This window comes from Anas acuta, chromosome 3 (assembly GCF_963932015.1).
Source record: "Anas acuta chromosome 3, bAnaAcu1.1, whole genome shotgun sequence".
NCBI classification, from domain to species: Eukaryota; Metazoa; Chordata; class Aves; order Anseriformes; family Anatidae; genus Anas; species Anas acuta.
In genome coordinates, this window is record NC_088981.1 from 90608276 (window position 1) to 90623636 (window position 15361).

A 15361-nucleotide genomic window follows, 5' to 3' on the forward strand; every position below is an offset into this window, starting at 1 on the left:
GCTTATGGGCTGCACTGGCAACAGTTCTGGATGTTAACCACATTTCATTGTTGTCTAGCACGCCACATTAGAGAGCATTTCAACTTTGAGAGAAAAACATAACTATAATTCTCTGCTAGTCATGCAGCACGGACTTCTCTGACAGAATAAAACATAGGTTCACTGTAGCTGTGGGTATGCTATCTGGAACCAAAGGTGAGGCACATCACAGTGAAATAGCATTGCATCTGGAAACAGAAATACTGTTTGGGAATCATTTCTCTCTTCTGTCTTTAAGGTATTTCAGCTGAAAAGACAAAATATTTGGAAGAATATGAGACTCATTTGAAAATAAACTAAAACCTTTAAAGTACTCTTTGCAAATATAGAGTAAGTTATTGTATTTAAGGAAAATAATAATAATAAAGCTTATGGACTTTGCTGTGGCTGTCCTCCAGGACTCACGGGAATGATTAACCCCATCTTAGAATGTAGAAGAGAGTGATTAACATGGCTCATTAAATACAAAACCTCAAAGAAATGTAGTTTTTGGAGATAAAATGTAGAAACGTTAAGAAAATGAAAGCTGATAAATGTTCAGCATACGAAGAGTAAACTGAAAACACTGCTACTTGCATAGCCTACCTGAGACAGGAGGCTCTAAAAGAGATAGAAGAAATGCATAACAAAAATTTTATCCATTCACCCTGTTTTTACATTCTGTCAGAGTTCACAAAAGTAGGGAAGCATGAATTCTTTACAGTTATGACAGCAAGCATGTCTCTGCTGTGGTAAGTTGCCTGTTTCCATTTAAGAGCAGTGTCTCTTGCCCTCCTGCCATTCACATCTATAAAGAGCCTGACTCTTGTCTCCTCCATGACCTCCTTGTAGGTATTGAAAGGCTGCTGTCATGTCACCCTGAAGCATTCCCCAAAGGCTTCTCATCTTCATCATAAATACCACAGCACTTGTTTTTCCTCTTGTGAAGCTTTTTTGGGTGTGGAAACCTTCAGCAGTGGTTGAAATGCCATCAAGGCACATCATTAAAACTGCACATACCAGTTAGTAAAGAGAAGGTAGTATGCTTCCAGAAAAACTGAGTTCCCGTTATCACGTGATCTAGCTACAAGCACAATTGCAGAGTAAAATGAGAGAATGAAGGAACTGATAACAGCAGTTTAATGTTTGAAATTATTTACAAGTACTGAATTGAAATTATTTAAAAGTATTAAGTGCAAAGCTTGGGTACACTGTAGTTTTGATAAAATATTTAACTATAATTGACAGTAGTTGGAGTCATTGTTTGAAAATCTTCACCAGGGTGCAGAATAATAATCATAAAATGATAGAATGCTTTAGGTTGGAAAGGACCTTTAAAGATCATCGAGTTCCAACCCTCTTGCCCTGGGCAGGGACACCATATTGTATAAAGTATAATTAATAAAATAATGTACAATATAAAAATAAAAAATAAATTATTGAAGACATAAATTTCAGTTAGAAATGGAAGTCATGCTAGGTGGCTTTATCCACTAAGAGAGACCAGTTCTAAAAATCTCCCCCTTCCTTTTTTCAATTTTCAACTTCAAGATAATTTAACACCAATAAAATATAATTTTTTTCATGTATTTTCAATGTTTGTTAGAAAGTGAAGAAATAAACCCAGAGATAGAGTTTCATAGCAAAGTATTTTAGCTGAGTTTTTCTTCTGCCATTCTAATTATAGGACTGAGGGCATATTTAAAACTTAAAAATGAAATAATTACTTTCAAGGTCATTGCAAAATTATTGCCATCACTAATTTCCCCAAGAATATGTTCCAAAAAAAAAAAAAAAAAAAAACCATTTGTTGAACTTAAGCATTCTGTAGGTGTTCTTGTAAATTAAAAGAATGCTGTGTAGGAGTACTCATAGGAGAAGGAAATGGCAGGGAGGGCTAATGAAATATAGTGGTATTTTACCTGACTTACCATCTGCAATTCTTTGCAGTGTTTGTACCTCATCTGAAGTGTCAGTGGTTGAGGTGTCTGTCCTATACCAGCATATTTTGTTGAGTTAAATTCATCATGCTTTACGGTGCTGGCAATCTTTTTGTTATCAGTTTCATGATATGCAAGCCAATCTATAATATCCTGCAAATCAATTTATTTTGCCACAGTTTACAGGATATTGATTCTCACTACAGCTAGCAACTTCTACCTCATGTATAATGACACTTTCTTGCAGTGCGGTACTGGTACACCTTCAGTCCCTTGGCAGGAAAAATGTCTTTAAGGGATTTATTCCTCTCATCGTAGCAAGCAATGAGGTTGACCAGGGGTGATTTGGCCTTAGTAAACCCATGCTGGCTGCTCCCAGTCACCTTCTTGTCTTTCACATGTTAGGAAATGGCTTCTAAAAGTGTTTGCTCCATAACCTCTCCAGGGAGTGTGGTGAGGCTGACTGGCCTACAGTTCTCTGAATCGTCCTTCTCCAAGACAAGTGTGATGTCTGCCTTCTTCCAGTCATCAGGAGTCTCCACTGACTGCCACGAGCTCTCAAAGATGGCAAAGAACCACCTTGCAGTGACATCAGCCAGCTCCTTCAACACCTGTGAATGTATGCCATTGCATACCACAGACCTGGCCATGTCCAAGTGGATTATGTCAGGTCTAACTTTCATCTTCAGTTGTGGGTACTGCTTTACTCTGCAAACTGCTGGGAGGGACCTGGGAGTCAGGGGGACAAGCCTCAGCAATGAAAACTAGGGCAAACTGAGCACCTCAACCTTTTTCCTTCTGTTTTTCACCAGGTCCAACTGAACAGTGGACCCACACAGCCTTTGTTTTGCTATGGACATACTTACAGAAGCCTTTCTTGTTGCCCTTCACATCCTTTGCTAGTTTCAAATCGAGCCTTGTTTTTCCTGACTCCCCATATTCCTGGTCTCGTATTCCTTCCAAGCAGCCTGTCTCTGCTTCCTGCTCTGTGTGTTTCCTTTCTTGTGCTCTGAGGAGGATTAGTCAGCTCTCCTGAGCCTCTTTGCCCTCAAGGGCAGTTTCTGATGGGATTCTGCCAGACAGATCTTCAGCGAGACTAAAATATATTCTTCTGAGTCCAGGGTTGCAATTCCACTGTTTATCTTGCTTGCTTCTTTCCTTCTTTTTGTTCTTCATCAAAAAATAAAAAATAAAAATTCCAAGTAGGAAATTAATTGTTCATATTTTTCATGAGAGTCCTTCCCACTGGTGCTAATGCCTTTTCTTTGAATGCTATAAGGTATTTCTAATTCAAAGAATAGTAAGTGATACAGAAGATGTGACCATGAAAGGGGAAGAAATGATAGCTTAAATGAGATTGTTTTATCCTAAGGTGGAACATAACAAAACAGAAAAGCAGTAAAAAGGAAGATGTTAACAGGAATCCTTCTGTGACTGAACCCATGCAAGCTGCAGAGTATGCATTAGACATTAGAAATATCCAGACACTGAAGCCCCACCATAAAATAGGATAGGCTAATGAGCATATTACAATCTTTGATTATTTCTGCCTGCCTTTAAAAAAACAGGATCTTCGCTTGTCTAACTCAGGTGTTAAATTTGAAGCTTTCTATTCTGAAGCTTAGGCTTCCAAAGCTCACTGGAAGTGAGGAAATCCAGTAGCTACTGGCAAGAATTAATGAAGATCGTCAGTCAACTGGCTTGCAGAACTGTCTGTGTAGATGCTTGCTGTTATGGTTAGGTCTGAAACCTTTTAGCATTCTGATTTTAATGTGAATTCAAGTAAAGATAAAAAAGTGGAGAGCTGTACGTACACAGGGGAACAAGCTACAACCGAAAAGATTTTGTAGGCCAAAGGGCTTTCCTGTTTCTTAGGAAAGCAAATGTTAGACATTCAGAGTTAAAATAAAATGCAATTTCAATTTCTTTCTTTCTTTTTTTTTTTTTTCTTTGAAAGGGTTGGGTGATGAGCACTCTGCTTTAGGACAAATAACAATCTAGAAAGCCAGCTCTGGAGGTCAAATGAAAAAGCTGCATTTAAGTATAGTGGGAGGATTATAAGCAAAGCTTATGTTCTATGGAAAGAGATTGTGTATTGTTACAAATAATGTAGGAATCCTTATAGGTAAAACCACAGGGGTGGTTTTTTAATAGCTATTGTGTGAAGGTATGAAGCCATTTGTGATTCAAGTAGCACATTTTTATTGGTTTAAAAAAAAAACAAAAACTGTAGCCTGCTAAATAGTTTTCAGTGCTTTCTCTCATTAACTCTTTCCATATTTATGGACATAGAGCACTGTTTCAGCAATTTAACTACTGAACTGCTTCCTTTAAAAAGCTTTCTGGTTTGCACCATAAATATATTTCCCATAAGAAGCCAAACTGGCCCTAAATACACTGAACAATGGAGTGTATTGCTTTACAAGGCAGTGTCATTTGTGGCCATAGGAAGACAAAAGGATGTGGATGTCAGGGAGAATAAAGCTTTTTTTTTTTTTTTTTTTTTCTTCTGCAGTGCTCTGTGTACCTATTATAATTATTCATACAAAGCTAAAGGTAGACACCACCAGCTCTTGTTTATTCAGTCCTTCTTGGAATTTAGTAGATGATCCAGTTATGACCTCAGTTACCAGAGCTGTGATATAGCTTCAGGAACCATGAGTAAATAAATGGCTTTGCTTTCTCCCTGTCTTTTTTTATTCTCCCCATAATATACAGATTTTACTTCCCTGTAGAGCTTTCTAGGTGATCAGATGCCTTGCATCAGCAGAACATCAGAGAAGAGACATAATTTTGATCTGCTTTGCTGAACACTGCATACACACCGAAGAAAAAAAAAAAAAGTTAAGGAATGAGGACTGCAGGAAAGAGATGCTCCCTGCAACTTTGCTGTCCTTCAGCCAAGCTGGTCTCCTAAGTGAAGTCAAGAAAAAGATGTGGTTAGATATCAATATATCAGAAATATGTGGATAAATGAGTGGTTCCATGGGAGGAGCAAAGCCATGTGCAGGGGCATTTAGGGCAAATGGAAAGAGGGGAAGATTTACAGTTCAGGAAGGCACACAAATAATGGGTGGGGATTGAAAGTAATCCTCTAAAGCTGTGTCTGCAATTTTTAGAGGATTTGTTCTGTTTATAAAATGGAGGGTGTTTTTTTGTGCAGTTTCTTCTTCTTTTTTTTTTTTTTTAAATTGAGTTTTCTGAAATTTACAGATGTAGGCTGATATTTCAAAACAGAAATTTAAAGATCATATACATTTAAATTTATGAAGTCATCTTTTTCATCACTGGTCATTGACTGGTGCTACTTGACATTTTTTGTTTCTTTTACTGTGTATTATATGTGTACATATAGTACTGGTTTGTTCCCATTTCTTTTTCACATCTTTCTTTAACAGCTTTGGTCAGGATTTTACTACAGATTTGACAACTTGGTTCAGTGTCTCTGAACTCAAATTTGTAAATAGCTTTCTGAAAAGTCATGAAAATAAAAAAACATATAGTGATATACAAGAGGGCAATATTGGTAGTTTGTAATTTATTCTAGCATCATTGATGTTCAGAATTTACACATAACGTATTTGCTGTTGGACTCAGTATCCAAACAAACTGAAATTTTGTTTTGGAAAACAGAAATGGGATTTGTTACCTTTAAAGATACTCAGAATCACTCTACAGAATATGCAGTGAAATGTGAGCCAAGTAAAATAGAATCATTGGCTTATTACATGCTATGCATTGTATCTAGGTTCATATTGTTGCACTGATTTTTAACAAAATTGGCGAACTGTTTATACATCTTTAAATTTGTAACAGACTCATAAAGTTGATCAAGCAAGTAACTGTATGTTGTGTGATTCTTCAAGTGAGACTATAGCATATTTCTGCTTGTGCTAAATCAAAATATTATAGTTGTATTAAAAGAAAACTACTAAACAACTAAACTTCTTTTGAGTCATGTGTGGAAGAGGATGCATTTTTTAATTCCTTATGAGCCGATAAATGTAGTGATCTGAGGTTCATTGTAAATATTGGCAAGTAAAAAAGCTAAGTGCATGTATGTGTATATTTGTGCACATGTGTACAGGTGCATATGTGCATGTTGAATACCCTGTTCTTGTGAAAACACAGTCTGTGAAAGGGGAAGGGAAACAAAAAATAAATAGGAAGGAAGAAAAAGTAAGAGAAAGAAAGAAAATACCATGTGCAAAATACCATGTGCAAAATACCATGTGCAAAGGCTTTCAAACTCCTTCAGTTTTGCATCAAAAACTGTGAATAACTTCTCTTAGTTTATGCAGGAACCAAAGAGTCCGTTGAAAAGATATTTCTGTGCTGGCAGATATGTTCCGAGTGCCATTAGCTTCAGAGCCTTTCCTTTCAGGCACTGATCCTTGTTGCCTGGTTAATATAAAACTTTATGTCCAGTTTTAAAAATTGTCAGCATTAGTCTTTGAAAGAAGAAAAGTAATACAGTTTTTCAGATTCATATCTATCTGCTTGACAGATGTAAAAGAGTAGCCTTTATCTTCACTACCATTAGCAGGATAAGAATGCTGTGAGTAAAGAGGAAAAATGTCTTTGTAGCCTTTTATTGTATCTCTCAAAATTCCATTTACAGATTTTAGTTATGCTCGCTTTTATGGTGATTCTTACCTGGAATTTCAAGGCTTGCATTTCAACATGCTAAACTTCATCCACTTGGAATTTAAGACCCATGATCCTCATGGACTCCTCCTGTATATTGAACAGAGCCCAGAAACAATAGGACAGTTTTTAATTCAGCTTTTCATCAGACATGGCACCTTACAGGTAAGGCATCAAAATATTCTGCTGAAGGAGATGGAAGTAAAATCTAGGATCTATAACAAATTTTTAATATATATATTTTAATATATATATTTCATTCTGTTTCCTACTATAGAAGATCATACGTGCTATAGAAGTTTTTGAGATTCATTAGTGTTTTAAGGAAAATAATTGTCAAACTTGTCATGTGGTAGGACAAAATCATGTCTGACAGGATTAGTATGTCTTACAAGAGGTGGTGCTTGAATACAACTGAATAGTGATTATAACTGCAATGTCTCATAGAAAATGTACACACTGAAAGACCAAAATAAAAAACAGATTTCTTCTGTTTATTTTATCTTACATACAAAGCCTAAGCTTACTGAACCTGCTCATGTGCAAGTTCATTGAATTTTTTTTTAAGGGAATAAGTTGTGGAACTGAGTGAATTTTGCATAGGAAAATTTACTGTGTAAGGGGAGAGACTAACTTTCTCACCACTTGTGTCTGAGTAGAAACTTTTTACTTGGTCTGTCATGTTAATTCATAATTCCACAGGATTTGCTTGGCTGTTGTGGACAACTAAATAGAAATACATTTGTTTATAGACATTAAGGAATGAAATGTATATTCCAGTAAATCTTTACCTTTTCTGAGAAAGAAATAGAACTTGTATTTGTGAAGAGGTTTAAGAAGATATTAAAAGAGAAGTTACTTTTCTCTTAATGGATCTTTTTTCTTATTATAAATTTCCAAAAGTTGGGCTGTAATTATATTCTTTTACAAGGATAGTGAAATGACTGTTAGGAACAGTGTATTTGCTTCATGTTGTAAAGAACACAATCATTTTAAAAAAGGTATGTAAATTGCAGGTAATAAGGAAAGAAATCAAAATAACTTTTTTCTTTATTTTGTTATATTGTAATTTACTGTGTTTTATTGTGACTATCTTTATCCAGAACAAGCAAGATTAGTTGGGGCAGGGCAAGGTTTAGAAAACGTTGATGGCTTTAAGTCCATCTTACTTGTATTCATGGTAAAGTAATGATGCAGAAAAATATTTTTCTAACATATCATAAACACCATAAAATATGAAAGTACTTTAACTGACAAAAATCTATTCAGAGATCCCAGTGTGCCATGTTAAAACTAATTGAATTCACTTAATCATTCACAAAACCGGTCAATTAAATGTAGATTTAAAGCCCAATGAACAAATGGTTCTAAGCTCACAATCAAGCTACAATTACAAGTAGACAAACCATGAAATCAAGTGCTTGTTCACATTAGTATAGGAAATTAAATGGTGTTCCTAAATGCTCAGGCTTGCATGCTACATTACGTGTTTGGAAGTGTAAGGAGGCCATAAAATGGTAAGTAAAATTCACCCATGGCCAATGTTAATTTCATCTGGGTTGCAGATGGTCAACTTTTTTGCAAATCAGGTCTACAATAATAATACAATCTGATTGCAAAATACACAATGATGAAAGCATTTTCATGCAGGCTAGGAAACATTTATGTGTGCTTGTATATTTCTGCTATGATAGATTTCCTGATCCAGATCTTTAATGAAACATTAGTTTTTCTTGATATGCATGACATGCCTCAGGTTTTTATGCAACCATTCATTCTTTTTAAGTTTCTAAGCCAGTAGCTGTTTAATTATTAGGAATAATGTAAGAAAATCATTTTTCCCATTCTGTAGTACCAGTTTCTATGTGATGAAGCAGCAGAAGTCAAAAACATCACAACTACAGCTAGAGTGGATGATGGACACTGGTATAAAGTGCAAATTAGGTAAGTGTTACACTTTACTGTTGTCTGTGTTTATAATTACCTCAAAGATCATCTAGGTTGGACAGTTAGTTCATTCTAATGGCACTATATCTCATTAGCTCTAAGTGATACCTAAATATGTGCAATGAAATCATGCTATGGCAGCCTGGAATACGACATATCCTTGGAAAGAGTGCTTCAAACTATAGTACAGTTGGACAGTGCTTACCAGATTAGCAATGTGCTTAAAGGGAATACGTTTATTTTCCTCTCTATCATGTAGCATAAAAGCACGAGCATTCAGGCAGGGAAGATATTGTGCAGTAGGCCCAAACCTAGTCCAGGAAAAAGCTCAATTCCTGACAGTGAAATGTGACTAATAGAAAAAAAAATGATATGGTAATCCTTGAAACTCAGGGCTGAATTAACTACCATGATGTAAATGCACCTACTTTATGGATTTTTTTTTTTGTTCAAATCTGTGGTGGCTTTACGTTGTGGGGCAACTGACATCCACTGCAACCCTTCTCTCACTCTTTGTCTTCAAGGGAAAGGGGGAGAAAATACAATGAAAAGGGTTCAAGGGTTGAGATGAAGACAGGGAGATCACTCAACAATTATCATCTTGGGCAAAACAGACTCAGCACAGGGATATTGGAGAAATTTATTGCCTATTACTAACAAGCTAGAAAAGTGAGAAACAAAGAAAACAAATTAAAAGCACCTTCCCCTATCCACCTTTTTCCATCTCCTCCCCCTGAGCAGCACAGGGGAATGGTGAATGGTGTCTGCAATCAGTCCCTGACACTTTGTCTCCACCACTCCTTCATGGTCACTCCCTGCCCCTGCTCCACATGGGGTCCCTCCCATGGGATGCCATCCTTCCCAAACTGAGCCTGCAGGGGCTGCCCACAGGCAGCAGCTCTTCAAGAACTGCTCCCACATGGCTCCATACCACGGGGTCCATCTCCCAGGAGCAAACTGCTCCAGCACGGGTCCCCCACGGGTGGCAGCTCCCCCCAGACCCCCTGCTCCTGTGTGGGCTCCTCTCCACGGGCTGCAGCTCCGGCCCGGGGACTGCTCCTGTGGGGGCTCTCCATGGGCCACAGCCTCCTCCAGGCCCCATCCACCTGCTCCACCAGGGGCTCCTCCACAGGCTGCAGCGTGGAGATCTGCTCCATGTGGGACCCATGGGCTGCAGGGGGACAGCCTGCTCCACCAGGGGCCTCTCCACAGGCCGCAGGGGAACTGCTGCTGCGTGCCTGGAGCACCTCCTGCCTCCTGCTGCACTGACTGCAGGGCTGCTTCTCACTCCTCTCTCCCAGCTGCAGTTGCACAGCAGGTTTTTTCCCTTTTCTTAAGTCTGCTCTCCCAGAGACACAAACAACATCGCTTATTGGCTCGGCTCTGGCCAGCAGTGGGTCCCTTTGGAGCCAGATGAAATTGGCCCTTATCTGACATGGGGCAGCTTCTGGATTCTTCTCACAGAGGCCACCACTGTAGCCCCCCACTACCAAAACCTTGCAATGTAAAGCCAATACAAACTCCGTTGAGCAGAAAAGAACTTGAATCTTCAAACCAGTCCATGCCAATAGCTGGAGAGAAAAACAGCCCCATTTTTATTTCCAGTGTTTCTTTTGAGCCGAGAAGGAAGCAGTGAATGGTGAATATTAAAAGACAGCTCAGGTAAGATGAGCTGAACCGATCTGTCATGTTAAAAAAGAGGGAATGTGTAACATTAATGGGATTTAGAATATGTACTGAGTAGTTGTTAATCACTCAGCCCCCTCTAATGGACTGGAAATGGTTTTGGAAATTGTTTTAGAGTTTGAAAACTTAATGTTGCAGATGTCAGAAGGATTTGGTTAGAAGTTGCTTCATCTTGTTTTAATCTAGTGTGTCTTCACATGTGCTCGAGTTAAGCAAATGCATATTCTGAACTGATAAGTATAATATCCACTGCTTCTTTCTACTAAAAAAAATGTATTGTTGACAATTATAGTTAATATGGTCATTCTTGGAACGTGTGTTATTTGTTTTATTACTTTAACATTAGATTTAATCAACTGTGGTATAATAAGGCATAGTAAAACTTAAAATAACTTTGGTGGAAAATTGCAGTAGCTTATTCAACAGCTGCCTAGAGCTTTGCAAACATTATTTAGTCATCACAAAATTGACTTACAGTGAGATAAGAAAGTTAAGTTCTGAATAACGCTACGTGGGAAGTTGGCAAAGCCAGGATGGGAATGTAGGAGTTACTGATTACTGTAACATAGTGTATGTGCACAGTGTGGGATCTTCTTTGTTCTGCAGATGTGGAGAATTATGACTAAATATCACGAGTAATAATAATAATTAAAAAATTATATGGTTCTTGTACTAGTTGTTGAAAGAAACTGATCATTCTCATTAAAGTATTCCAAATTCTTTGGAGCCCCTTTGAGGTGGCCCTATGATGGAAAGATTTTTGCCAAATTCCCTAAAAGCAATGCATTTCAGTTACTGAAGTTAAACTTGTGAAGAATATACTGCCTTTATAGTATCATATTAAATGAAAGAAATAGAATCAAAAGTACTGCAGTGTAATACAAGATGAAACACAGTGAAAATTAATGATAATATCTTCCTTTTCTGCTTACAGGAGTGTATTTTACTGCTTACTTTATTCCTCAGAAGTCATTGCTGGTGTGAATAAAAGGAATGTCACACCTTCTAATGTTTGCAAATAAACATGCAGATTACTGTCAGACACTACACTGTATCCAGTTTTCATAGTTCACCAGAATATTCATACTGAAAGTAAAATAGCAGCATTGCTGAAATACATTTTTCATCATGATGGAATATTGTGGCTACAACTGTAACAACTGAATAAAATTAGATACAATAAGAGGACTAGATTTTCATCACAGATCTTGGATATATTGATAATTTTGGATAGGATATCGCTTTTTTGTCCCAGATAAATCTTTATATACGATGTTGGTTGTTTAAATCAATCATGTTGCCAAGGTTTGCCAGAAAGCAGTGCCCTAAAGCCCTTATTCATATGTAAGCTAGTGCAGTTGTTTAGTAAGTCTAGTTATTAATGAAAATCATTGTGTCTGTTTTACTCGCATATCTGATTGTTTGGGTTTTGTGTTCTTAAGAATGTGAAAATGCAACAGTGAAAATTTGGATATGGAAAAACCTCACAGGGATTGGATTTTTACAGGACACTATGGGAAAAGAAAACAGTAAAGAGATCCAAGCACTGAGAAGTTTGTTTTAGTTGAGAATACGCAGTTACCTCTGGCAATATGGGGGATTTTCTACCACAGACTTCTTATTCTACCCATTAAAAAACCTCCTTCATTAACTGCTTAATATTTATCTTTTTCAATCTTTGACATCAAAACAAGTTGATAAAGTAGCATGTATTGTAGAAACAGGCCACACTTCATCTGCAATATTAGAAATGTGTCCTTTGCTTGGTCTATTATGCTCCATTTGAACAACAGTCATTTCAGTACGGATAATAATAGTATCTTCATTTCATTCATTAAATTAAATTATTTTTACTTAGATCACAGTTGGCAGTCACTTTAGCAAATCTAGCAGTTTATAAATTGATTATACAGTAGATGTCACTGATACAGCTTCTTTCTTTAAAATGAGTCTATCCAGTTCGTCCTTTTTGTTTATTTGACCCTGACCAGTAGGTTTAGAAAACTGGCATAGAAGCTGCATCAGCCCAGAAATCATCTGCATAGAGTGCATTGTTCTTCTTTAACTCATAATGTTTGTAATTTGAGGTTTTCACTAGTTAACTATAGGGCTTCTGGTGATTGATTGCCTTGGTTTTGAGATGTGGATGTTTTCTGATTCTTCTAGTCAGAAAAGGATCTTTCTAATCATGGCATAATGCAACATATGCTCACTCTGGAGCTTGCACTTTGCTTGTTTGTTTATAGCTTTTCATGAAGGCCTGAAATAATCCATGTGGTGCCAAATATGTTGTATATATTACCCTTCAGAATACGCTACAAAGCCCATATCTTCCCTAGGGCTTTCAGACAGGTAAGATAAGCAGATAATAGATAAAATTGTTAGGAAAAAAAAATGCAGACATTGATAGGGAAGCCTGTTTCTTATTGTGTTGAGCTGTGGATCCCTCTGTGTTGTTGCTTTTTCAATGATAAATTCTTATTTGTATTTTATCACAAAGGTGCTGAGCATTGGTCTTAATCTGGAACATAGGAGCATATAGGTGAAGAGGTCATCCCCCTGCTGTTTTGAGTACTGTGTAAATGCAATGTACCCTACTTGATGGAAACATCCCAAATTGGCCATCTCCTCAAAAGCCAGTGTAAGCCACAAGTTACTAACAACAGTGGCCACTAGTTAATTAGAAGTGTGCTCATGCTCTAGGAAGTGTATTATTGGTGTAATATAGCTTCATGCTCTTTGCATTTTCTGGGCCTCTCAGAAGGAAGCTATCAATGGACTTGCATCAGCTGCAAGACACTTTAGGAAATTTAAGACATTTTAGGAGGTATAACCTAAAATTTGTCTGCTGACTATCAAAGAGATGAAAGGCAAGAAGTGAAGAATATCCCCCAGAAAGGGTGTTTTGGTACATATCTGAAAGAAAAAAGAAACTGGTTTTGCAACAATAAAGATGAGCTGTTGGCACAAGTAGTTCAAAAAGTAGGAGCCTTTAACTTCTAAGTGTTGAAGATTTCTGTTCCATGGTGACACTGTTATAGCCCACTGACAGAGCATGACTCTGCCACAGAAATGGCGATGCTGGATTGAACCAAGAAAATCAAAGGAGATTCTGATTTATGAACTGTGAGATTAAAAACAGATATGAATAAAAACCACTAAACAGAGGAAAAGTTTTGAAATCTTCATAGGCAGAATGACTGTTTATATATTTTCCAGTTCATTCTGCAACCCCATGCAGTACATTTAGGGAATTAATTTGATTTTAATCGTTTCACAGATAAGTAGAAAGGGAGTTGGGTGAAAAACATTCCCTCCTGTGACTAATGGTATTCATTACTTTATCTCATAAATACTTGATAATTTAAATGTAGCTTAAAGTATCTTTCTATTTGGAGGTCAAGTGTTCAAAATAAATAATGGTGCTTCTTAAGAATAAATGTTCAGTCAAAAATGTTTTTCAGGTTATACAATTTTTTGGCCAAGAACCTAATCCTCCATTTCTAATAACTTAGAGCACTATGGAAATAATGACTTTTTAGATGCTGGAGATGAATAACAATGTAAATACAAATACAGCATTTCACTAAAAAATCATCAGAACAATTAAAGTATAATAAACTTAGATAAACAAATTGCTTTATGCATTGGATGAGTGCTGAGAATGCACTGATAGAATATGGTGCTGAAGGAATGTGAAATGAAATTATACTTACCCAGTTTGTTTTGAGAGTAAGCATTAATTTCTGTTGCTGAAGATTATTTTTGTGTACAGGTACCAGAACTGAGTTTCTTGTACAATGTGTCAAAGCATTTAACTTCTATTAATCTTTGGTATATTCAAAGTACTAGTTTTTAGTGTTTTGACCATTTTTGGTTTTGTTTTTGTTTTCTGAAAAGAGAACATCTTAAACTTTAGTAGAACTGCTTTACTAAAGCCATCCGCTCTTCTTTGAAGTGTCATTATAATAAGAAACAAAACTGTATTTTTATTTCTAGATTCTGAAACTATAATTTTTCCTTACTTTCAGTTGCCTTTCTTTGTTCCTTTTCAGTAGAAAAGCAAAGAAACAACTCTTACTCACTGCTGCATAGCACAAAATTCCCTATCTTTTAGAAATACTTTTTCAACATTTTATGTATTTGCCAAAGGCTTTACCTGAGGACATATCCTTAACTGTTTCTATGTTTAAGCACATTTAAATCCTATGATATCCCATGTGATCTGTACAGAAACTTTTAACTCTATTCTTCACACTATTAATTTCCCAGACTTTTCATTCTCAGAATAGCCCAAATTGCTAATTTAAAATGAAGTAGTTGACATCTTTTATACATTTGAAATAACTTTTACTTATAGAGAAATAATAGAACATAATAGTATCCAATTTCTGAATAGTTTTTTAGAAAGCATACCTAATGTACACAATACAGACAATCTTTTTATTTTTATATACTTAAAAGTGCTCTGCCCTTTGACTTCCTAAAAAATAGTGATTTTAAGTTCTCATGCTTTCACATCTGATGCCAATATATTTTACACAATATATGCATATTTAATAAGAGCAAATACAACAGACATCATAAAGGGAACTTACGGGGAAAAAATAGTGTAGCATTTAAAGATATTTAATATAATTTCTTTTCCCCTTCATGATAATTCTTACATCACTTGAATATTACAGGATAAGATAACGTAAGCTACCATTTTTACTGCAGATAAAATTTCTTGGGTTTGGAGTTTCAGTCAAGAAGTAACCACCGTAACCACCCATTTGACCACCAAAAAGTCATTAACTTGACCTCATCTATTTCAGAATTTTGATCAGAATTTTGTTCAGAAAGCTACAAACTTAATTTGAATCAAACTTGTATTTCTTCGACATCTTCCTAAGGTACATTCTGCTATTGTCACCTCTGCCTAAAACCACAGTATTGTGAAGAATATGTATATCCAAATGATTCTGGCTGGCAAGCCCCAACAAGTGGGGTTTCAGTGAAAGGCTGAAACAAAGCTGGGTAACAATTCCTTTCATACCCTGCTAGCCCTGTGTCTCTTAGGTATGTCACCCTGACTACATGAATAGTGGCAGACATCTAAGAAGTGTAATTCACACTTATCT

The 15361-nt window shown here is 36.5% G+C and overlaps 1 protein-coding gene across 1 annotated transcript in view; it reads left to right on the plus strand.

Annotated features, from left to right (window-relative positions):
- EYS (eyes shut homolog) overlaps window positions 1-15361 on the plus strand; it is an 830760-nt gene that overhangs the window by 538833 nt on the left and 276566 nt on the right. Inside the window, exons 32-33 of the mRNA XM_068678264.1 lie at window positions 6580-6770; window positions 8458-8549. Coding sequence (XP_068534365.1) covers window positions 6580-6770; window positions 8458-8549 — 283 coding nt within the window. The remainder of the gene's footprint in view (window positions 1-6579; window positions 6771-8457; window positions 8550-15361) is intronic.